Raw genomic sequence first — 23,914 nt, 5'->3', positions numbered from 1 at the left:
GTTCTTGAAGAGAACAAGGAAATTCATCACTATATTTTAAACTATGTTCATCACAAATTGGTCAATTTAAATATCTTCAGAAAAAGAGCCCCCTTAAGAGAAAATGTGCAAAACATTTTTTGGAGAGATATCTAGAACACTAATTCTGATCATTATATTATCTCTTATCAACTTAGCTAATGAGATTCTTTAATTGAGAATCTGGTTTTGCCACTGAGCCTTTACAGTACAATTTTTTTTGGCCTATGAAACAGATATTCTAACCCTGGAATACAGTGAAATTACATGTAATCTACCTTTGGAGTCTCTTGAAAGTCTCACTCAGTTTCCCATGACAACACACACTCTTCGTCTTCATCCCTTTGAATTTTTCTGCATTGTATAAAATTCTGTGAACTTGTGTACAGGAGAGAAAGTTAAAATCTCAAGTAGAAATGACACCTCCAGAGAAACACTTCAATAAAATTATTATAGTAAGTATAAAAGAATTGATTAAAGCACAACTATCAGGCTCTGAGAAAAACTTAGTTCATCTTGTTTAGTTTTCACCTTTATTATATTAAAAAGGAGACTCTATAGCACAGTAAAGGGCTGGCAGTTTTCAAGCATTCTTACAAGTTCATACGAACTTTACTTCATACTTAATAGTTATGAAATTTATCACATAAAAAAAAATCAGAGTAAAGTACACCATCAGAAGCCAGAAGTCCTGTTGACTGTAGACTTTCCCGGCACAGCCCAAGACAGGGCTCAGTTTGAGAACAACTAGCAGGGATAAAGAACTTAGGAGAAAATATCAAGAAACACAGCTCTGATCATGGCTCCACGTCTGTGTTAAGAATAGTTCTAGGGACTTTATTTATTCTTTCTTTCATTCATTCTCTAATTAATAGAAACAACTGTTGTAACTTACCTCTGGGAGAGGTAAGTTTTTGAAATCCAAAATCCCCTTATTACACAATCATTTTCAATGGTTTTGTTTAAAAACCATTGTTCTAAAACTTTTGAAAGAATACATATAATTTCATACAGGTTTTTTTGTGTGTGTGTATGTGTATAGAAGATCTGGGACATATGCCTGAGGTGTGGGGGCAGGGAAGGGTGAAGGTGTGAGAAGATTCACTAGAGACAGAGTAGGGAGCAGCTGAAATACACTGCTGAGGGGAGCAGCAGGCGAGACAGGAGAGGTCTGTTGCACCATATGTGGGTTAGCTCCCTGGTTGGGGATCAAATTAAGGCCAAAGGGGTGACGGCACTAAGACTTTATAGTTTTATATTGGTTTCTAAACAACCATAATCTTTGCTGTGAACTAATGAAGTTACAAATCATTCATTCAAGAAACTATTGTGGAGCAAAATGTGCAAAATTTGCAAAATGTGTCAAAATAAAGTACATAAATTTGTGCTGGCCCTGATCATTACAGGTGAAAAGAAATGGAAGGTAACATAACTATAGAGTGAGCCCATCAGTTCATTATTTTGTATTAAAATCTCATTATGGTTATCACAACATCACACACATATACACATACACAAACACCCCCAAATACACAAACTAAGAGCCATTCAGCATTCTTTCAGTCTCTTTTCTTTTGTGATCTCATTTGGTTTTCATTCAATACAGTAAACCATTTAACCTGTTAGCTTTTTTTTTTTCACTAACATGTAGCATAACCTAATCTTATACTCAGTCCTTTCTGATAAAATTATCTCATCTCCATGGTTTGTATCCTTGAGTGTTTTCATAGCTACACTCTATTTATGCTTTTTATTATGTCATCTCAAATGCTATTAGTAAATATTTTTAACTAATACTTTATTAATTTATATTATTAAATATTTTGGGATGTCTAGTTAAAATGGAAACAATCATTCAATCATTGGAAATATTACTAGTCAGTAAACTTTCCCATTTAGGCCAAATCAATGCAGGAAAATGGTAAGAAAAACAGCAGCATCTTCTTTATATTAAAATCAAATTCAGATATATAAGTGCGCTAATGGTTCATAGTGATAGTTATAACACAAGGCAGGGCTATTAGAATCTTGCCTTGGTCTGGATGAAAGCAGGATATTAGAATCTTGCCTTGGTCTGGATGAAAGCATTGCTCAATCATTACAAAAGAAACCAACAGTTATGATACATAGGTATTTGATATATACTTACATGAAGTGTTCCAGGAAGGCAGTTCATAAACAAGGCACAGGGATTCTCCCATTCTGGGAAGCCAATGACTAACTAGGATGGAAACCAGACCCCACAGTACGAACTGCAGGTCAAGACTGGCATTTCCCAATGCCACTTAGGTTGCAGGAGCCCTTGAAAATACGTGGCTGGTTTTACTTACTGCGCCAGAAGTTGCTGCCTGTGAGCAGCCCCTCCCTCTGGGCCCAGCCAGGTGTTCAGTGAAGAGCCCTAGGGGGAATTTCTGCTGATTGCCCAGAGCACAGCCTCTGGGCAGCATCCAGGCTGTCCTGCAGCAGAAGGCCACAGGAAGGCTTAATAGAGGCCTGGTGCTGGTGCTGCTTGATGGTGCTGGGGGGCTTGATGGCACTGGCCTTTTTATATTTGGCACCTGGATCACAGAATGGGTCAATGAGGTGTGAGCTAAATGAACCAATGGTGTTCATCAGCTCATTAGTTAATTATTTGGCACCAGATGGGCCAGTTGGTCCTAAAATGGTCCAAACGGTCACTTAAAATTGAAAATGGCTCAGTCAGGTAGTTATCAACTAGGGTAGGAGGTCCTGAAAGAGGTTATAAGGCAGGGCAGGCACCAGCTTGGGACTCCCAACATCCAGAATCCTACCATCCTCTGTTTCTGGCCTCAGAAGAAAATAGAAACATCCAGCAGCTGACCCCTGAAGAGAAGCCGAGGATCTTCACAATGGCCCAGAGGCTGCATCTGCTTCCAGTCCTGCCTCTACCATCACCTGAAAAGAGCACAAAAGGCCCCAGGGCTGGTGTTTTAAGCAGCTATTTGTTGAGCCACAACTAAGATTATCTAGCACCACTTCTTGGTGTTGCTGCCTCTGTTGTTGTTTGGTTCAGCATCTGTTGCTGTCCATCCCGACTGTTGCTATGGGCTGCTGCAGTATCATCTCAGTGGCCCCAACTGCAAATGAGTTGGATCCTGGCCCACTGCTTGTGGGCACACTGTGAGTTCCAGGTCCCTGTAGGCAGGACAGCGCCATCTTGGATGACCAGCATTTTGTTTGGGACGTCTGAACAATGTGGACACCACCTAGGGTAAGATAGCTGGTCACCTGTGGCCCTGAAACTCTTAGTTTCCTCTGTTTGTTTAAAAAAAAATCCCATTGCTGTTCCCTGAGCCTAAGCAGTTTTGCAGTTGTGCTCAAGGGTGAAAACCCACAGACCATGACCTGTCTTCTACTGGGCACTGTCTTGGATGGCTGTAGAGCCCTTATAGTCCTATTTCAGGATCCACAAATCAGTCTAGGATTTGTCTCATTTTTCTCTGATAATTTTCTTTTTTTTTGGTCAGATAGGAGGATATAAAAATAGTAGTATGAAAACAGTTGTACCTAACAGATGTCTTCAGTTTTAAAATTATTTTCTTTTGAATGGGACTTTATTTTTCCTCAGAAAAGCAATAATATAAATGTTAAAGTGCTCCACTCTTCAAGTTTTGAAACTTTGAATTACAGTCTTTACTTTGATGCAGCATTTCTGAAATCCCATTCTGGTTGGTGATTACAACTCTCTTGCATCAGGAATATTTTCTCTTGGAACATTTTGATGTGACAATCAAGTCCGCTTCAGCTAATAAGGATAGTTAAGGTTGCTTGTGATAGACATGTTGTCCATGGGAGAGAAGTAAAGGTAACTTACATAATAATTTTACCATATGCTAGAAAATATTGATGCCTCCCTCAGTTCCTGTCTTCTTAAATAATAAAGCCTGAGTCACTTTCTGATTTGAGGTAAAAAAAATAAAAAGGGCAGAAAATGAAAGGCCACATAAGATTTATTACAAATCTTTGCATTTTGAAAGTCTAAATTAGTATATCAGTTATCTTGAGATAAACAAGATCACCAAAATGGGTCCATATGCTCTTGCCCTAAGTCAAACTGTGTTATATTATAGTGCTATTCCTTTTTTTGCTGAACTCCAGTGGTAACTGGAGTTAATACAATAGTAGTATAAAATACAATAAATGGAGGTAAATCCCAAAGAAAATGCATAATCATAAGGAATTAATATTTATTACTAATGTTGGACAGTTTTGTATAATTAAAAAGTACATATTATTCAATGCCACCTCCAATGTTTGACATTGAAGTCAATTTCTTGTTATGTAAAGATTTGTTCCCTTTCCATCTTCTTCAAAAGTTTTCCAAAAGCTAGTTAGTGAGAATAAGTCTAAACTATTAAAAACCTCTGCCCCAGGAGCTCTATTTCAAAACTGCAAAATAACAGAGATCAATAGAAGAAAATCAAAACTAAAGAATAGCATTAAACAGGGACATTAAGAAATGTAAAATAAAAACAATCAAAAGTTAAGATTTAGTTACCCTAAAAATTCTAATATTTACAAAAACCATCAATGATTCAACGTTCACAAAATGCCTATGATAGGCACTTAACACTAGACACTGGATACATGGCAAGTGGAACCAGTTCCAGTCCCCAGTGATCCCCAAATCTAGATAAAATGACATATAATCTAAGTATCAAATAAGTGATTCATTAATTAAAGGGTAAAGGTGATAGTGATGTTAAAGAACAATTGGTCCAACTTCCTTATCTTATGAAAGAAAAAACATGAGGGAGGACCATTTAACTAACAGATAAGAGACAGGGATTGGACTGGACTTCAAGAGTTCTGACTCACATCTGTAAACATAAGGATGTTTTCACATCATTGGCCAACGTTTCCAAAAGAAATAACCCATTTGCACCAAAAATACCAAGACAATAATTAAGATGGCTTAGAATATTCTTGTCTTGCAGAAATGAGGTTATTTTGGGAAGATTTTTGATGGGTTCAGTGACCCCAAGTTAAAAAGGCTCTGTGGCAAAATCAGCTTAATGAGAAATATTTTGAATACCATAAAAGCTAACCGTCATGTTTAGCCAACCACCACATTTTAGAGGGCCCATTATGCGCTAAATACTATGCTAATTTTTGTGCAGGGAAACAGAATGCCCAAAAGGTAGCATCTCATGTCCCTGGAAACCCTTCTGCTTCCTAAATTCAGAGACTGCCTCTAGCAGAATCAAGAGGAGCAGCAACCTACAATTTGTGTTTTCCCAAGTACTTCCCCATCAATAGCTCCCCACTTAACACCATGATTTGCTTAAGACATTAGTCTAAAGAAGCTTCTTTAGTGCAAAAAATTTCTAAAATTTTAGACTGTGGTCCACATTATAAAATACATTTTATATCATCATCTATTATAAACATATATATGAAACAAATAAAAGTATGACAATAATCCTTTGTTATGTGCAACACCTTCTGACATTTTCTATTCCTTCTTATTTTCTTTCCTTCTCAAGTGAAACATAATTGTAGTCTATAATGCATTAAATTGATCCATTTGAGAAACACTAAAAGGCCATATATATTTTTGAGTGCCTACTCTGAACAAGTACTGTTTGAAGTATGTGGAAAACAACAGTGAAGGGAACAATGAAAATTTACATCTTTGGGGGGGCTTATACTCTATTGCAGAGGAGAGATAGCAAACAATTCAAAACATAAAATAAAACATATGTTAGATAATGTGCCCTATGGAAAAAAAATTAAGCGCAGTAGGAGATAGGAAATATGGGAAAGGCACTTGCAATTTTGGATAGTGGAAAAGCCCAGACTAAGAAATTGGCCTTTAAATCAAGACTTGAAGGAGGTGGGCCTCCCTTGTGGTGGATGGGGGTAAGCACAGTGCTGTGAAGCTATCAGCAGCCTCTGCAGCACAAGTTCAATCCCGGCCAGGATGCAGCCCACATGGTGAAGCAGACCTCTCCTGTCTCGCCTGCTGTTTCCCTCAGCAGTGTATTTTGTCAGTCTGCCTGTTCTGTTCCCTGCTCTGTCTCTGGTGAATCCTCTCACCCCACCCCACCCACCTCTGGCCTGTACCCCAGTTCTTGTATGCATAAATAAATAAATCTTAAAACAAAAGATTTGCAGGAGGTAAGGAAACAAGTCACAGAGGAGAGACAAATGTATTAGACTGGGGGTCACAGAGATAGCAGATAGCAGATTTGTTGGAGAACACTGAATATCTGTTACTTTGATTTAGATGGGAAGCTGTTGGAGGGTTTTGAATAGAGAGGTGATGTAATCTGACTCACAATTTCACAAAATCATTCACAAAATCATATTGATACTCTAATGATACAGACTGATCTAGATGTCATATATTCACATGGTAATGACCTTGAATGATTGAGAGATGGGAGCGATTGAGATAAAATTACCTAAATTATTAATTTAAAATTTTAAAAAGTTAATTTACCTTTTTAAGAAGACACAGATAAACAAATGTGAAAGGCAAGAACAGATAAAACCTGGGTATTCCAAGAGGCCATGCACATGGTCCTGAAGCCTTCTCCAGGATTTGATGAGAGTCACTACAGGGAACACTTACTCTGACAAATGGCTCATCCCTCTCCTTAGATGGATGGTTGCTAGGAACTCTCTAGGTGGGGCTACAATGGCTCTGCCTTGCCAGTCTCCTGAGCCTTGCCAAGAGATTCACACTTTTCCCCTTTTACTCCCCAGTGAATTATATGTTTATATTCTTATCATAGATACACACACACAATAAATTCATATTATAGTTGTATGCATTTGTCTTGAAACATAAGTGAAACCTTTGTACTCAGGTGGAAGTTAGTAATTTTGAGAGCTGAACCTAATAGCAAGGATCAGTGATATGACTGCAAAGTCATTCATCCTCCCTCACAGAACAAACATAAAGAACATAAAGACCCAATATTCCCAGGTCTTTGCTTTTTACTCACAGTTCCATACAAGTCTATCCAACCCCCATATGACACTGTAGATCTGTCCCACCCGGCCCCTGTCCTCTGGAATTTCGTCTGTCACCACTGAGATTCCCTACTTCCAAAACCTCTGCTCCAGTTATCACTATCACCTCCTTTTACTAATAAAAACTGGTTATTTCCTGACCACACTGCTTTCCAAGCAGCCCCCTTCCAGTGGAGACTGTTTTTTTCTCTCACTCCTCCTGTACTACTGAACCTTGATATTATAGGTATTATTTTATATCCTATGGGAGGCCACAGATGTTGTTCCTTTGTCTTCCTTAAAAACATCCACTCCTATGAAATGTGTAAGTATTAAGGCATTATTTGTTATTGTAATATGGGTTATCTGCTCCTAACTAGCACAATTTTCATGATCTTTCATTATATTCATTCTTTTGTATATACTATAAACCCCCTCCTTGTTTTGGGAATTTTTCTTCCCAAACTATCTCAATGCCTACTCAACTCCTCTTCCACCCAGTTCTTTATGGCTGAGGGGCAGGAGAGTGAACTGACTTAGCAGCCATGATGACTGGTTTATTTTTCCATGAGGTTACCATTTATTTTCATAATACTTCAGGTATTATTGATCTCTTTTTATTGAGCTAACACTGATTTATAAGACTATTTGTGACTTAGGGGGAAAGGTTGACACCTCCTCAGATGTATTATTTCTATTTTAAATTCATGAACATAAACTTCAAATGAACTCTTGTGCTTCCTGGTTGTTTACTTAAATTTTCTCCCTTGTTTTTCTCAAATTTTCTTTTTCTTTTTTTTAAAGATTTATCTATTTATTTATACAAGCACTGGGTACAGTCAGAAGCGCTGGATGGTGAAAGAATCCACCAGAGCCAGAGCGGGGAACAGAACAGGGAGACTGACAAAATACACTGCTGAGGGGAGCAGCGGGCGTGGCAGGGGAGATCTTCGTGCCATGTGGGACCCTTGCCAGAGGCCTGGGATTGAACCGGCACTGCAGAGGCTGCGGGCAGCTTCGCAGCCCAGTGCTCAACCACTGGGGCACCAGGGGAGGCCCCTTTTTTCTCAAATTTTCTAAACTAATTCTTTCAAATGTCCTTCATTTTCTTCAAATCACCACTTTCTATAGATTTCAGCTGATAACATCCTTAATACTTTACTGACAAAGTTGAAGGCACAGAAGAATACTTTCACATTCTAATACACCCATATGTACCAATATATTTGAATCTGCCCATATATTTTGCCTTCCTTTTTCTTAACTGTAGATGAGTCATCCATGTTCTGATGTAAAGTCAATAATGCCGGTTGTGCTCTGGATCCAGTCCCATTTCCCCTATTCAGTGACATTGTCTGCCATTTCCTTCTCTCTCTGCTTTACATGAAGCTTTTTTTTTTTTCTCTACTACACATTCCCATCAGCATACAGTCATTTTTATTTCTATTTAATGAGAAAATTCTATGGAATAATTACCTTTACTTGTTATCTCCATTTCCGATCTTCCATTCTCTATTGAATCTTTTAAAATTACCCATTCATCTTTAGTGATCCCCCAAAGAAGATCTTTTTAAAACCACTAATAACTGTCAAGTGGCTAAATCAAATGATACATTCTTCTTATTGGACACAATTTTTTAACAGCTTTTGGAATAACTGAGCTCTTGCTCTTTTGTGAAACACTGATTTTTACTTGGCTTCTAGGACACTATTCTCTTTTGTTTCTCTGGTTATCTTAGATTCTTCTTAGATCATTTTCTGAAACATTATCTCATCTCCCTTGTCTCTAAGCTAGGGTCCCCTGCGCAGATCTCAGACTTCTATTTTCCGTCTATATTTATTTTTCTAGTTTACCTTATCAGAGTTTCCATGCCTTTTGTTGTTAACTATGTTAACCTAACCTATTTATTTCCATCTGCAACTTACAGGTTTTATGTCTGAATCTGATTTACATACCTCCTTATATAGCTAACCCTATGTTTTCCCACTTGTATAATACATAGGTATTTCTAGCCTAACAGATGTAAAACCAAACTCTTGATATTTTCTACCACAATTTATTCCTCCCTTGATCTTCTTATAAAAGAATGGAACTGCTTTCCATTAGCTATTCAGCCCTCAGGTCTGGGGACATCCTTGACCTCTCTTCCTTATAAACCAGATCAAGTCCTTCAAGAAATCCTGCCAATTCTATTTTCGTATATACGTACATATACATATATATATGTGTGTGTGTGTGTGTGTGTGTGTGTGTGTGTAACCTGAGTATAATCTCTTTTCACTAGTGTCACTGTTCCCATGCTATTTTAAGCCACCATCACATCCCATGAAGTTTTTGCAATAACCACTTACATAGTTTCCCTGTATCTATTCTTGCTCCATTGCAAAATAATTTCCATAGTGTAGTCAAAGATGCCTTAAAACATGAGTCAGATCATACTCACCTGTCTCAAATGCTTCAAATAACTTTTCATCAAAGTTCTCAGTGCCCTACATGATCTAGATCTAAACTACCTCCCCGACCCCAGCTCATAAAACTCAACTGCCCAGTCTGTTTAAGCCACACCCCCTTTCTTTCTCTTCCTTATGGTCACCAAATAAGATCGCAAGCATCATACAGACTTAATGCAATTCCTACCCAAATTCCAATGCCATTCTTAACAGAAATGAACAAAATATCATGGAATTTATTTGGAACTACAAAAGAACCCAAATAGCAAAAGCATTCCTGAGACAAAAAGCGAAAATTGAGGTATTAATTCCCTAACTTCAAACTATCCTACAATTTGGTAGTAATTAAAACAGTTTGGTACTGGAACAAAAACAGAAACAGATTAATGTAACAATATTTAAAGCATGGAAACAAAACCACATACATATGGACAATTGATTCACTACAAAGGAACAAAGAGCTTACAAAGCAAAAAGGAAAGTCTCTTGACTAAATTGTGTTTAGGAAACCAGACAGCCACATGCAAAAGAATAAAACTAGACCACAATTTAACACTACATACAAGAATTAATTCAAAATGGATTAAAGGTTTGAATGTAAGACCTGAAACCATAAAATACATAGAAGAAAACATAGAGACCCATTCTGTGACATCAGTTGTAGGGATTTTTCTAGGGACTTGACTCTAAAGTGTGCATACATCAAACAAAAAAACTCATCCAAGAGAAACTTGCTTCAAAATAAAAAGACATCTGTTGAATGGGAAAGGGTATTTGCACACATACATCTAACAAAGGGTTAATATACAAAACATACAAAGAACTCAACAAAGCCATCAATAAAAAAACTAATTAAAAATAGGTAGAGTTTATGAATAGAAATTTCTCCAAAGAAGATATCCAGATGGCCAATGGGCACATGAAAAGATGTTCATTATCTCTTATTATTAGAGGAACATAAATCAAAACAACAATGAGATATACCTCAATCTTGTAAGAATGGCAATTATCCAAACAATGAAAAATAATGAATGTTGAAGAAGATGCACAGGGAAGGTAACCCTTTACACTATTGGCGGGAATGTAAATTATTGTAGCCATTATGAAAAACAGTATGGAGATTTCTCAAAAAACTGAAAAAGGAAATTCCATACAATCCAGTTATTCTACTTCTTGGTAGGTATTTAAGTGAAGGATATGAATATATATGAATATAATATGAAGAGAAATAGGTATTCCAAGTTTATTGCAGGATAATTTGCAAATAGTTAAGAACTGGAAACAATACGTGCTAGCTGACTAATGAATGGATAAAGAAGATATTATATAAATATATAAGGGATACTATACAGCTATTAAAAAAATGAAGTCCTAACATTAACAAAAACATGGATGGATCTAGAGAGTGTTATGCTTATAAGCCAAACAGAGACAAATGTATGATTTTATTAATAAGTTGTATTAGAAAAAGCAAACAAAAACCTAAATAAAGTTAAAAATAAACTTTTGGACTAAGGTAACCAGTGGTGGTTGCCACAAGGGAAAGGTAGGGCGGTGAGTAAATCAGAATAAAGGGACAATCATTTGGAGAATGATAGAACTGGAGTTCATGCATGAATTTAATGTTATGCATATGCATGTTGATTTTAATGATGCATATCTGACACTTTTAATATTATAATGCATATTACTCTAATTAAAAATTAATAGGCTGTGGCAACATGAAGAGACAGAGGTAGAAATGGAGTTCAAATAAAATTATTCCAACTTGACTGATGGGGAAGATAGCATCAGAGGAAGTTTCCTGCTTGTCTCCAGGGAGAATAAACTTAGAAATCCAGATAGTCCAGAGAATCCCAAAACATGGAGTGAAACCAGCATACCTCAAGATCCCCAAAGACCAATGCTGACCAAGCATGACAGAAGAGATGCCAGCAAAATTCAATTCTGAGACGAACAGGAGGATGTATAGAGGAGAGGGTAGATAAGTTCCTGGAAGGTAGAATTGATTTCTGTGGATCTGGCCTAAGGAGATATGGCCAGTATTGCTATAGCAAGCCCAGCAGTTGCCTGACTGTGCCTTGGGCCTGAGCTGCAGCCTGCAGATGTGGGTCTGGGTGCCAGAGAGAAGAGCTAGCAGCACTGACACAGGCACAAGCAAAGTTTGCTTTGGAGAAAACTTGCAAGAAGGGATTATTTTGACTATGGATGCTCATTGGATATTTTCACCAGAGATGAAAAAAATTAGAGGATACATCTTGAAGTGGCTGCAGGAAGATTATAGGTTATATAGATGTGGAGAAATGGAATATATTCTTTGCCAAAACATTGAATTAATAAACATAACTGAATAAAGAATTTCTTTGGTCCTCAGATTTTTCATCCCATGATATTCACTCTTTACCACAAAAAGGCCTTGTAAGTCCCTACTCCATAATCCTTGTTCTACAATTTTGGGGGAAAATATTGTGCAATTAGAATTTTGATGGCATTGAATTCCCTGACGTAAGTGGGAAAATGACTTCCCACTTAGCCCATCATTTCCTGAAATGTCCAACAAGGTGAAACAGACATCCCCCTGAGTCAAATCTTTCATAATCACACTGACACACCAGTACACACTTAAAACAAATTTCCACCTGAGAATTCAAGAAATGTACTACCTTGCCCCAAATCGGTAAGAATCCAATTACCACAAGGATGGATAGTTACCCATGGCGAAGAACGGGATTCCCAGCAGGGTGGAGTTGTACTTTCCATCAGTGATGAAGAAGATCCCTGCTGCGGTGACAATGGAGATGCATACTGTGAGCACTCCCAGGAGGCCCAGGAAGGGCTTGCTGCGCAAACAGTCCTTCATGGAGCTGGAGAGGGTGGCGGTGGTCAGGATCAGCACGAGGCTCACCAGGACCTTGCTCCTGGCCAGGATGCTGGTCTTGTGAAAGTCTCTCCAGAGGCTAAAGGATGCTAAAGAGTAAAGCTGGAAGTCCTGATGCTCCTCCTGGAGCTTCTTCATAAGCTTACAGAACTCATTCTCCCACTTCTCCCCTATGAGGTCTTGGGTGGCAGAGCCATAGGTCTGGAGGTAGTAGGTGATTTGAATGGCTCTGGCTGACTTGACCCGCTGGTCCTTGCTGTTTGGCACTTCCACTACCCCGCCCAGTTGGTGTCCAATAAAACTGTTCCTCCCATCCTTGAAAACAGAAAAAGGAGACTCAAGTTACCAGAGGGATGCACATTCCAGAGAACAGATTCTTACTCTAAGTGAAGGAGCACAAGAAGGCAAAGAAAGGCTCTAGCAATTGTGAAACTCATGTGGGTGGAGGAGCACATTAGGATGTTATGGTCAACCTTTTGGAGCTACGTGGACTACCATGCAAGATGATCAGGATTAGAAAAGATGCAAAGAATATGAAGCTATGCAAGACTTGCCACATGCATAAAAAGTGTACATAAGTATTAATTTGATTTCATCCATACTCTCATTTCCACCATTTCTTTCTATAAAAAATTATTATAACTCGTTGGTGCATGATGAAAACTTGTGATTCAGTTTCAGCCAAAAGTGAAGCATGGCATGAGTTAGCAACACTTCAAAAGTTAAAATAATTATTTGCTTTAAAAATACATGCTATATTTTCTATGTTTAACACACATACCTATACCAACACACATTCAAACACAAACATTGCAAACATACACACTCATTCTTTATACTCTAAGGCTACAACTGTGATTTGCACAACACATAGAAGAAAATACTGCTTTAATTAATAGTGTTGGGGTGTTTTTCTAAATATGATATGAACAACAGTTTTCTTACTACAAAGTTCCCCCCAGACAATTGCCTTGGTCATAGACTGATCTTTTCCCCCCAGGAACCAAAGAAGATCCTTAGATGAGACTGATAACATTTCAGTGATAAAATGAAGTAGACAAGATGAAGGAGTATGATATTTTATAAGAGAAGGAAATCACTCCACCTTAAAGCAGGCCTAAGGCGCACACTGAGCTGGCTAAACAGATTTAATGCAGTAATTCTCAACCAATGTTTTAACACCAGAAAGAAACCCCTGGCAGTCATCACCAAATTTTAATCACATTGGATATTTTCTTTTTTGACAGTAATGTCATTTACTTCAATGGCAGTAGTTGCCAGCTGGACTAGCGGGCTGCAAGACAGAGTAAAACACTAAAGATAACAGGTGACACAATGCAGGCATGAAGATGAATTTAGGCCCCACGTAGATTGCATGTTTGTTAGATCAGGCACTATGTTTATCTCATGTGGATGTAAGAGTAGAGTCAGAGCAGAAAACAGCTCTTTCAAGAAGGTAATGTGGCAGGGTGACCAATCAATAGTGTGATAACTATGGCTGTTTTCACAGATCTGGGATGTAATAGACATGCAATTAACCATTTTTGCAGACTTGTTTAGTTCAGAGACCTATATCTGAGGTGCTTATTTGTATTTGTAATTTTAACATACACCAAAGAAGTCTTAATATATGAGAGTGTGTTGCAAACACCAAAAGTTTTGGAAATTTACAGAGTACAAATATTGTTAGTAGAACCTTCAAGAATTTCAGGAAAGAAATTTCATCACTACACATTCCATTTTTCTCCTATTTGTTAAAGTAAACCAGTTTTCCTATTTAACCCAATCTGACCAACTTTAACTGAATGATACATTTCCAAAAAAGAATTTGGTAATTTTCCACTTCTATGCAACCTTGTCATTTTCAGAATTTTTTTTTCCTTATAAAAATCAAACTGACTTTTAGTGGGGAACTTAATGGAGAATATTCACAGGCTGACTCTCAGTGAAGCACACCTGAAACTTATATAATGTTATTGTGCAATATGATTTTAATTAAAAACAAACTGAAATTCCACTTGTAGTTTCCATAGCTCTCTCCTGAATAAACCCCATGGGGTTCTCCATGAGCTGCAAGTGGAAAGATAGCAAAGTTTCCAGGAAGGAGGTGCGAGATTGTGGGATATGATTTCCATTCAGTTCAACCCAGATTGCTCCTAAATTAGGCTTGTTTATTTTGTTGTAAGTTTTGCATAATTTTTTAACTTCACACTTGCTTCTACTTCTTACAGTCCTAGTCCTGTCTGTGATAATGATTTGAACTTTTGGTGACTTGAAAAAGAAAGTATTTTCTAAGCTTTATTTATTCACTTAAGAATGTGTAGTTCTGTCTTTATTCATTTCTGTCATCAAAAAGATTTCTTGGGGATCTTTAGCAGCAGTGGAACAAAGATTTATGCATCCTCAGACCTCATTTGGAGATTATAGTGGATCAAAGAGGGTGCTGAAAATGTGTCTGGACAAAGTAAAAAAAAAAAATTTTTTTAAAGAGTTATTTATTTATTTATACAAGCACTGGGTACAGTCAGAAGCGCGGGAGGGTGAGAGAATTCACCAGAGCCAGAGCAGGGAGCTGAACAGGCAGAAGGACCAAAGTACACTGCTGAAGGGAGCAGCGGGCAGCAGGAGAGGTCTGCGTGCCATGTGGGATCCTCGCCCAGCGGGCGGCCGGGGATGGAACCGGCGCTGCAGAGGCTGCGGGCAGATTTGCAACCCAGCGGTCAAATGCTGCGCCACCGGGGAGGCCCCAAAGTCAAAATTTTAAAGAAAACAAAATATAGATTTTTAAATAGTTGATCTTCATTGTGTTTGGTTAGCAGCTTGCCTCCCTCCTACCCCCACCCCCGCTTTTGAAGTTGTCTAATTTTCATTTTATACAAAAATTACTTCATGAAAGATGTGTTTTCATCCATTATATTTAAATAAATGTATTGTAACAAATAAAAGAATTTTTCTCTGTTTATTTAAATGCTACGTTCTATCCATGCACCAGAACAAAATAAGCAAGGTCTTTGAGGGTGAATGAATTGAAAGATTTACTGAATGGTCCACATTTTGTACCAATCACCCTACTCAGAATCGTCCTTATCAATAAATACACTTTTATAAATCATTTGTAAGGGAAATTCAACTATGTTTTGTAAGTGTGGTAGAAGATTTCATCAGATACTCAAATTAACCAATCATAGGCGCTTCTATGTAGGAGAAACAAAGGAGAAAATGAATGTAACATTTGCTGTAATTATTCCCTGGGTAACACTTTCCTGGACATATAAAATGTCAGGTGGAATTAATGGAAAGAACAATTAAACTGGAGTCATGTGACCTGGGTTGCAGCATGCATGGCACACTAATTTCATAAGCAACCTTAAATGATTAATTTCCCCTTCTAGTTCTCCCCTCCATAAAATGAGCAGATATAAGTATATAACTTAATGATTACATGATACTGAAAAATGTTTCCAGCTTTATTATTTTTCAAAGTAACTTTTATAGATGGTATTTTCATATTCATAAAGTTACTTTGAAAAGATGTGTTAGAAATGATATTATGAGTGAATAGTCAGATATTGATTATTTTAAAAGATTAATAAAATTTTAGCAGTCACCTGGTAGAATTGTTTTGTTTAAATGATGAGCAAATACAGAGGCTCAGAGAAGGCAAATTGTTTTCAAAGTGATGAACCCATAGTATCAACACAGTTTTTCTGAATTCAAACCCAGTAGTTTCCAGAATCCTATGGGGATGATTTTAGGGGATCAACTTTGGCTCATGATCTCCACTAAATGCTCTTTATCATTAAAATTGACTTCACCTATGGTCTCCTTGTCCAGTATTTTCCTCCTCCAAAAACCAAATGTCTCCCATTTAATATACATGTTGATTCAAATTCCTCCGCTCCAAATGAAATAGCCTACAAAAATTCTGAAATTCCTTTGAGAACAGAAATCACTTTTATATTCCAATGAAGATAAATCTTAAAAATATGACACAAAGGTAACAATTTCTTTTAATGTTCTCCTTTTTCAGAGTTTTAATGAAGGGAGCTGATTCATATCCTCAAGTCTACCTCTGCTCTTTCCTAATTTGTTCTCCACATTGAAGTCAGAGTCTACTTGTATGTACAATTCCATATGAGGCCATACCGTATGTGCACCTAAACTCCTAATAGCCTGCAAGACTCTGCATGGCCCATGATTGGTCACAAGGCCACAGACCTGGTCTCCTATCACTCTTCCTCTCTGGACCTCTGCTCCAGCAGTTCTGGCATTTCTTCATATACCTTGAACACACCAAATTGATTTTCACCTCCTTAACTTTGTGCTTGCCTGGAATATTTTCCTTTAGTCTATGGCCAGCACAATTTCCTCATGGAGCTCTTAGCTTCAAACATACTGAATCAAACAATCTAAACTAGACATCTCTTTCCCAGCAATCACCCTATCACATGGTTATGTTATCTTCTTTTACTAATGATTTCTTTTTAAAAAAAAATATTTATTTATGCATATAAGAGCTGGGGTACAGGCCAGAGGTGCAGGGGGTGACAGGATTCACCAGAGACAGAGTGGGGAACAGAACAGGCAGACTGACTGATGTATCCTATTGAGGAGAGCAGCAGGAGAGACAGGAGAGGTTTGCTGCACCATCTGGTTATCTCCCTGGCTGGCTGGGGAATCTAACTCATGATGCAGAGGCTGCAGATAGATTCACAGTGCTGTGCTTAACCCCTGTGCTACCAGGGAGGCCCTCTTTTTAAAAATATTTATTTATTTATGCATATAAGAACCAGAGGTGCACAGAGTGAGCTGATTCACCATAGACAAAGTGGGGCGCAGAACAGGCACATTGACTGAAATACACTGCTGAGGGTTGCAGCGGGCAAGACAGGAGAGGTCTGTTGCTCCATGTGGGTCAGCTCCCTGGCTGGGGATAAAATTCGTGCTACAGTGGCTATGGAAAACTTAGCCCCTTGCACCACCAGGGAGGCCCATTCCTAATGATTTTTATCTAAAATGATGTTATTTAATTATGCCGTCACTCCTTTTCTGTTTCTTCACTAAAATACATGCTTGTTGAGAGCTGGTACTTTTCCTGTCTTGGTCACTGATACTAACCCTGTGCCTAGGACAAAGTCTTATATACAATATAAATAATTAACTCAGTGAATTCACCTTGCAGTATATATAACTGATCACACATTATTCTTTAAAGACTACATCATTAAGAGACAGATCAAAGTGCCTGAGGACATTAGGACCTCAGATAAAGAGAAATATATATATATATATATATATATATATATATGAAACAAACAAAAAAATGAATTTGAGTCTATAGAAAGAGGTGAAGTCTTTTCAGAAAGGGACATAAAAACCTTATTATGGAGTGGGATTTAACTATTCTGTAATAGGAATCCACTGGTGAGTTTTAAGCAAGGGAATGGCATGATTAACTTTTAGTGCACACACTCTGCAAAGTGGAACATGATATAGGAAGGAGGGGTGACTCTAAAGGAAAGAGCTTAGGAAGTCCTTGCAGTATTTTAGATTCTTGATGCAGCATGAAAAAATGCCAGCAGTCAGTATCTGGTAGGTAAATTGTACCAAGATGAATCAATGGAATTGCCGGTCACAGTGCTATCTCATGGCTATAAAGCATCTTATCACATTATCTTTCCAGGAGCAGTAATGCCAAAAATAAATAAATAAATAAAAATAAGAAAAGAAAGAAAGAAGAGAAAAAAATGAGTTCTTTAGTTTATGTTTACCATTTTGTAGCTTTTTAAAATTTCTTCTATCCAATCCACATCTCTACAGTGGAAAAGGAAATTAAACTCCCCAAGATAAAATCAAAGAATAAATTCTTAAAGAGTGAGAATAGAAACATTAATGTCATAAACAATTGGGAGGCAAAAACCGTTACTCAATGATGTTATGAAATGACAGGGAAGTGTCATATCTGTTCAATATATGTGGTTGTTTGATGCTAAGATACTTTTTGTGACTATAAGATAATGTGGTGGGCACAGTACCTGTCCAAGACAATTTTAATTCAGATGCCCTTGATTTTTGATGAGGTAGACACTGCAAGGATATTGGAAACTTTTATATTGTCAATTGTCTTTTACCGCTGAAATTTTCCTAGGTATGGTAGATTGTGGCATTGCTAAAGGAGAGTTAAGGTTTCTTGTGCTTAAACACAATTTCTCCTCATATTAATTTCCTAACTTATATCTCTGTTTTATTTTCAATATCAAATATACAAGTAAATGAGGATTAAAAAAATCACCAACTATCTTGAATTTCCTTTCCAGAGCCTCATGTTTAGTAGAAACAAGAAAATAATGAGAAAACAAGTTGCTGCAAAGTATTTAGTTAAAAAAAAAGAATCAAGTCATTTTCAAAATGGAGATTTTTACAGCATGAATATGTCCTAATAAACAATAAACCAAATTTTTGTGTCGCATTATTAAGTATAGTGAAATATTTTTATATTTTATATTTTTCAATAAAATATTTTACATTTTATATTTTTCAACGAGGAAAGCCAAAAATGTAAGGTTTCTGTGTTGCTGAAATGAAACACGAACTATACCCAACCAACCAGAATATAAACCAAGTTTAGCAGAGCACTTTGGAGTATCAATTAACTGAGGCTTGGTAGGAGATTTTTAACACAGTTTCAAGATTTAAGACTTCATTTGTATTATTCTAGGTAAATCTTTCAGTCACTCTCTGAGCAAGTGCTATACTAGACTAGGCTCAAGTCACCAATGGAAACATAGAGGCCAAGCAAGAAGTAGTATGAGTAAGGATACACAGTTACTAAATGGCTTAATCAAACTCTTGATTCCTACTTCTAACACCAAAGCTTGTGTACTCAACACAACTGGACATATGTTTGAATAATTTATTAACATACTTGAATAAAAGAAGTACAACATGAACAGTTCTGTACACAGACTCAAGAGTCCATTGTCTAGCTTAGATTCTCAGCATCAGCACTGACCAGCTTTGGAAATCTCAAGTTCTCGGTACATTGTTAAAACAGAAATCAGGCGCACAGACCTCTCCTGCCGCCCGCTGCTCCCCTCAACAGTGTACTTTGTCAGTCTGCCTGTTCTGTTCCCTGCCCTGGCTCTGGTGAATCTTCTCATCCTCCCGTGCTTCTTACTGTACCCAGTGCTTGTATAAATAATAATAAATAAATAAATCTTTAAAAAATAAAATTAAAAAAAAACAGAAATCATAAGGCATAGGGAGAATCACCATGTTAATAAATGTAAAATGTCTGGAATAGTGGTCAGAAAATGTTGGATTTTTTTTTCATTAAACACCTGGATCATTTTATTTAATATTATTAATTGAGATATTATGAGGATACCCCCATCAGGTATTGTTACCATAGTGTACCAACTACCTAATCATTCACAGTCCTCCATCTTAGCCCACTGTGGATAATTTTCTTATTAACATATATTATAAATTAAACATTGGAATGATACTGTTTATTCACTTAGCCCTCTAAAATTAATCTGCATTTCCCAATAAATGTATGTAAAAAAAACACAGGACATAGGGTCCAGATACCTGGTTACAAGTTGTAGTTCTGCTATCATAGAGCGGAGTGTCAGAAGACATGCTGCTTGTCTTTGCTGAAAACCAATTCCCTCATCGCCCAAATAAAAACTTGACTTACATTTTCTCCAAAGGTTTCATTAACTCTGTATTTAATGATTCCTCTGTGGTAAAGTCATTAGACACCATAAAATTGGCTAGATAAATCTGCCCTAAGGCAGAAAATAAGAATGAAGGAAAAACTCAAGATGACCTATGTTCATTTCCATAGAAACAAGAAGCTTTTTATCTTCTTTTAATCTGGACCCAGTTGCTATTTCTCCTTTTACTCTGAGTAATTTCCAAAGAGAATTCTTGTGAAATGGAAAAAGATCAAGAATTTTCCCCATTTTACCTAGATATAAATCACTTTTCCGTAGCCCAGTTGAATTAATTTATTTCTTAGAGTGTAAAATTTATTTGATCTTTGGCTCTCTATTTCATATATGCTCTACAGTATCGGCTTATTGTTCACATGGTTGAATAAATGCAATTAATTTATTCTTTGCTTATGCAAAATATTTACACAGATTTAATGACAAGGTGCAGAAGTAGAAGAGTTAACATCTGCACGAAATGTGAAGCATGTAAGGATGACCATTTTGTTTCTCTGTAATTCCTATCAGTATATTAGTAATCCCGTTCCAAAATTTTCCATAAAAAGCAATGTTACTATTTTCAGTGAATCTCTCTTGAAAGGATCACAACGTCCTCTCAGGAAAAGTATTCCATATCAAAGGACATTTATCTCTGATGCAGTAGTACATAAAGCCGGCTATCAGTCAGGGGAGAAGCCACACTCCTCCCTAAGCATGAGGAATGCAGGAAGGCCCTTCATCCAGTGCCACCTTCAGTAGCAGGGTTGAAAGTCCTGCCATTATAGCCTTTCCTTTGGACTATGAGTCTCCCCTTAAAAAAGACTCTTGTTTAAAACCAAGTATTATATGAGGAGTATAACCTCTGGGCCATTAGCACCTCTGAGTGGAAAAGTAGACTAGAATGACAACCTACAGAGGCAAACTTCAGAACAGAGTTTAAAGCATCCTCACAGAAATAGGAAAGTCAGGAAAGATGGAACTTGTAGGTATTGCATGAACTTTCAAACAATGAATTATGGGAGCACAAGAAATATGCATGACACCCAGGTAGAAACAGGCAAGAAAGGCTGCATCATTCATCCACTCAAGAACTATTTTTTGTAAAGATTTATTTATTTATGCTTACAAGAACTGAGGTACAGGTCAGAGGTGCAGGGGTGAGAGGATTCACCAGAGACAGAGTGGGGAACAGAACAGGCAGATGTACTGAAATGCACTGCTGAAAGGGAGCAGCGGGCAAGACAGGAGAGGTCTGCTGTGCCATGTGCCTTAGCTCCCTGGTTGGGGATTGAACTCTTGCTGCAGTGGCTGTGGATAGCTTCATAATGCTGAGACTTAACACCTTGAGCCACCAGGGAGGCCCCATTCAAGAACTATTAAGTGAAAACAGGCCCCGTGTCAATCAGCTATGAAGGATAAAGTGGCTAAGAAGTACAGTACTTATCCCCAAAGAGTTCATAACTTTCAGGTAGAGTGGGAGATGGGGGATGATAAGCAAAACAAGCAAACAGATACATACATACATGCATATATATTTAGAGAGAGAGAGATAGTTAATACAAGACACAAGCTCACAAGCTGTTAAGGGAATATTGAGAAAGAATCATCCAGTGCAACAGCTGAACCTGAAGCATAAGTAACAATAATTCAAGTGAAGATAGGAATTTGGTAGGTGGATGAAGAGCAATGGCCTTTCAGGTAGAGAAAATGGTGTGGGCAAAGGCTTTGAAAGGAGAATAAGCATGCTGTGTTCCTGGAAATTTGACAATGACTAGAATATACAATGGGCATTAGGAGGAGAGATGCAGAGATCAACACTGAGAGGGTAAAGATTTGCTTATTTAAAAGCTTCCTTCAACTACAATGTAAAACACGAACTTTAAGTGTGTTTTGGGGATGGAGACAGACATTAGAGAAGAAGCATGGGCTCATTTGCTTCTGCCTTCCTCATAACTTTGGCTGAACCAAGACTTAACTGATTTTATGAGTATCAAAAAGTGTTGTTTTGTTTTTTTTTTTTCAGTTCTTATGGAATGCACACTGCTTTGAAAATAAATTTTCCCCACACCTGGGCCTTTTGCCAAAGAACCTCCTCTTCTGGAATTCTAAAAGATTTTTGGAGAAAGCTTACTTTCTAAAAGTACAAGAGTTGCTGAAAGTGATTTAGTCATTCTAATGTTTCCTATAAATCTAAGAAATTAAAACAATATTTGTATTGAGTTTCCAGGAAAGCAAATTGCTAATCTATGTATATGAAAGACAAGGGCAAATAAATGGAAAAATTACTTGGAGGATTTTTTCTTTTTTTTACTTTTTTAAAAAGATTTATTTATTTATTTATTTATACAAGCACTGGGTACAGTCAGAGGTGCAGGAGGGTGAGAGAATTCATCATTGCCTGAGCAGAGAGTAGAACAGGCAGAGTGAAGAAGTACACTGCTGAGGGGGGCAGCGGGTGGCAGGAGAGGTCTGCGCGCCATGTGGGACCCTCGCCCGGCAGCCGGGGATCGAACTGGCGCTGCAGAGGCTGCGGGCAGCTTCACAAGCCAGCGCTCAACTGCTGAACCACCAGGGAGGCCCCTTTTTTACTTTTATTAGAGGAGAAAGATAGGTGAATAAGATGGCAGAAACTAAAATTGTGTAAGCACATTACAACTCAGTCAAGACACTGCCGAAGAATCTAGTTAACTGCTGAGGGCTGCAAAAAGTTTATAATATAACATGATCTCAACCACAGAAAATAAATATGCACATCTAACTATTCAAGGAAATTCATCAAAGTTTTAAATTGGCTCTTATTTGGTCTGCTTTCCTGGCTACTTAAGCTAGCTTTAAAAAAATGATTGATTCAGAAACAAAAATAATTTAAAAATGTGTTAAAGATATGAATAAAAGGTAGAGAGGAAGGGGAGGATAAATTAGGCATGAAAGCTAATCAAATTTCACTTGGGCAGAGGTAGAGGTGGGAGAGCTAAGAATTAGCACACCTTTATTCCCAGGCTCAGATTCTAAACAATCTGCTTTGTGGTTTCAAAGTCAAATTGAGGTGTTTTGTTTTGTTTTTTTAAACATTTATTCATTTTTCATACAAGAGCTGGGGTACAGGCCAGAGGCGCTGGAGGGTGAGAGGATTCACCAGAGACAGTGGGGAACAGAACAGGCAGATCTACTGAAATACATTACTGAGGGGATCAGCAGGCAAGGCAAGAGAGATCTGCCATGCTCATTCTTCATGAAGGACTGTGGTTTTGTCCACTGTGAGATACAGAATAACAGCATTTTACATATTATGAGTGGGTAGGGTGAAGTGTGAACACTTAACTCTTAAGCAGATCTGACCTTGAACTTGACTAAATGGTATTTTCTTTACAAAGAAAAAGTGATGAGGACTTTGGTGACTCAATATGGCTTTCCTTTTATTAAGTCTGAGTTCTTAACAGGTCCTTGAGAGGTTCTTTTAATTTATTGCATTTGTATCTTTCCTTTCCAAATATTTGTTTTTCTTTAATCTGATACCAAAGGTCAAATTAAGTTAAAAAAAAAGTCACATTTGCCACGCATAAAACACCATGCTAAGGGAAAGCTGGCTTATTTTTTATCTTGAATTATCTAGAGAATTAGACTCACAGAGGTTGTGGCTTATGAGGTTGCTTAAAATTTCCAGGAAATATGCCATTAATTTACGCAGTATGGAGATAGTGCTGTCATTTCTGATCTCCACTTTTAAAATTTCTATTCTGATTTGCTTTCTATGATTATATCAAAATTTTTACTCAAAGTGTCCTCTTTTGATAATAATACCCAAAGCCTTTTATCATTGTTATGTATGCATCTGTTTTATCACTACAACTAAACTTCTATAAATTCA

At 37.4% G+C, this 23,914-nt stretch overlaps 1 protein-coding gene across 2 annotated transcripts in view; it reads right to left on the bottom strand.

Annotated features, from left to right (window-relative positions):
• PTCHD4 (patched domain containing 4) overlaps positions 1 to 23,914 on the bottom strand; it is a gene marked incomplete at both ends in the record, with an annotated part of 164,861 nt that overhangs the window by 94,054 nt on the left and 46,893 nt on the right. For both annotated transcript variants that reach the window (XM_084256556.1, XM_084256557.1), the window contains one exon: positions 12,163 to 12,643. In XM_084256556.1, the coding sequence (XP_084112682.1) occupies positions 12,163 to 12,643 (481 nt within the window). The remainder of the gene's footprint in view (positions 1 to 12,162; positions 12,644 to 23,914) is intronic.

Source organism: Talpa europaea (genome assembly GCF_964194135.1).
Source record: "Talpa europaea genome assembly, chromosome: 2".
Classification (NCBI taxonomy): Eukaryota; Metazoa; Chordata; class Mammalia; order Eulipotyphla; family Talpidae; genus Talpa; species Talpa europaea.
This window is presented reverse-complemented; position numbering and strand designations above follow the sequence as displayed.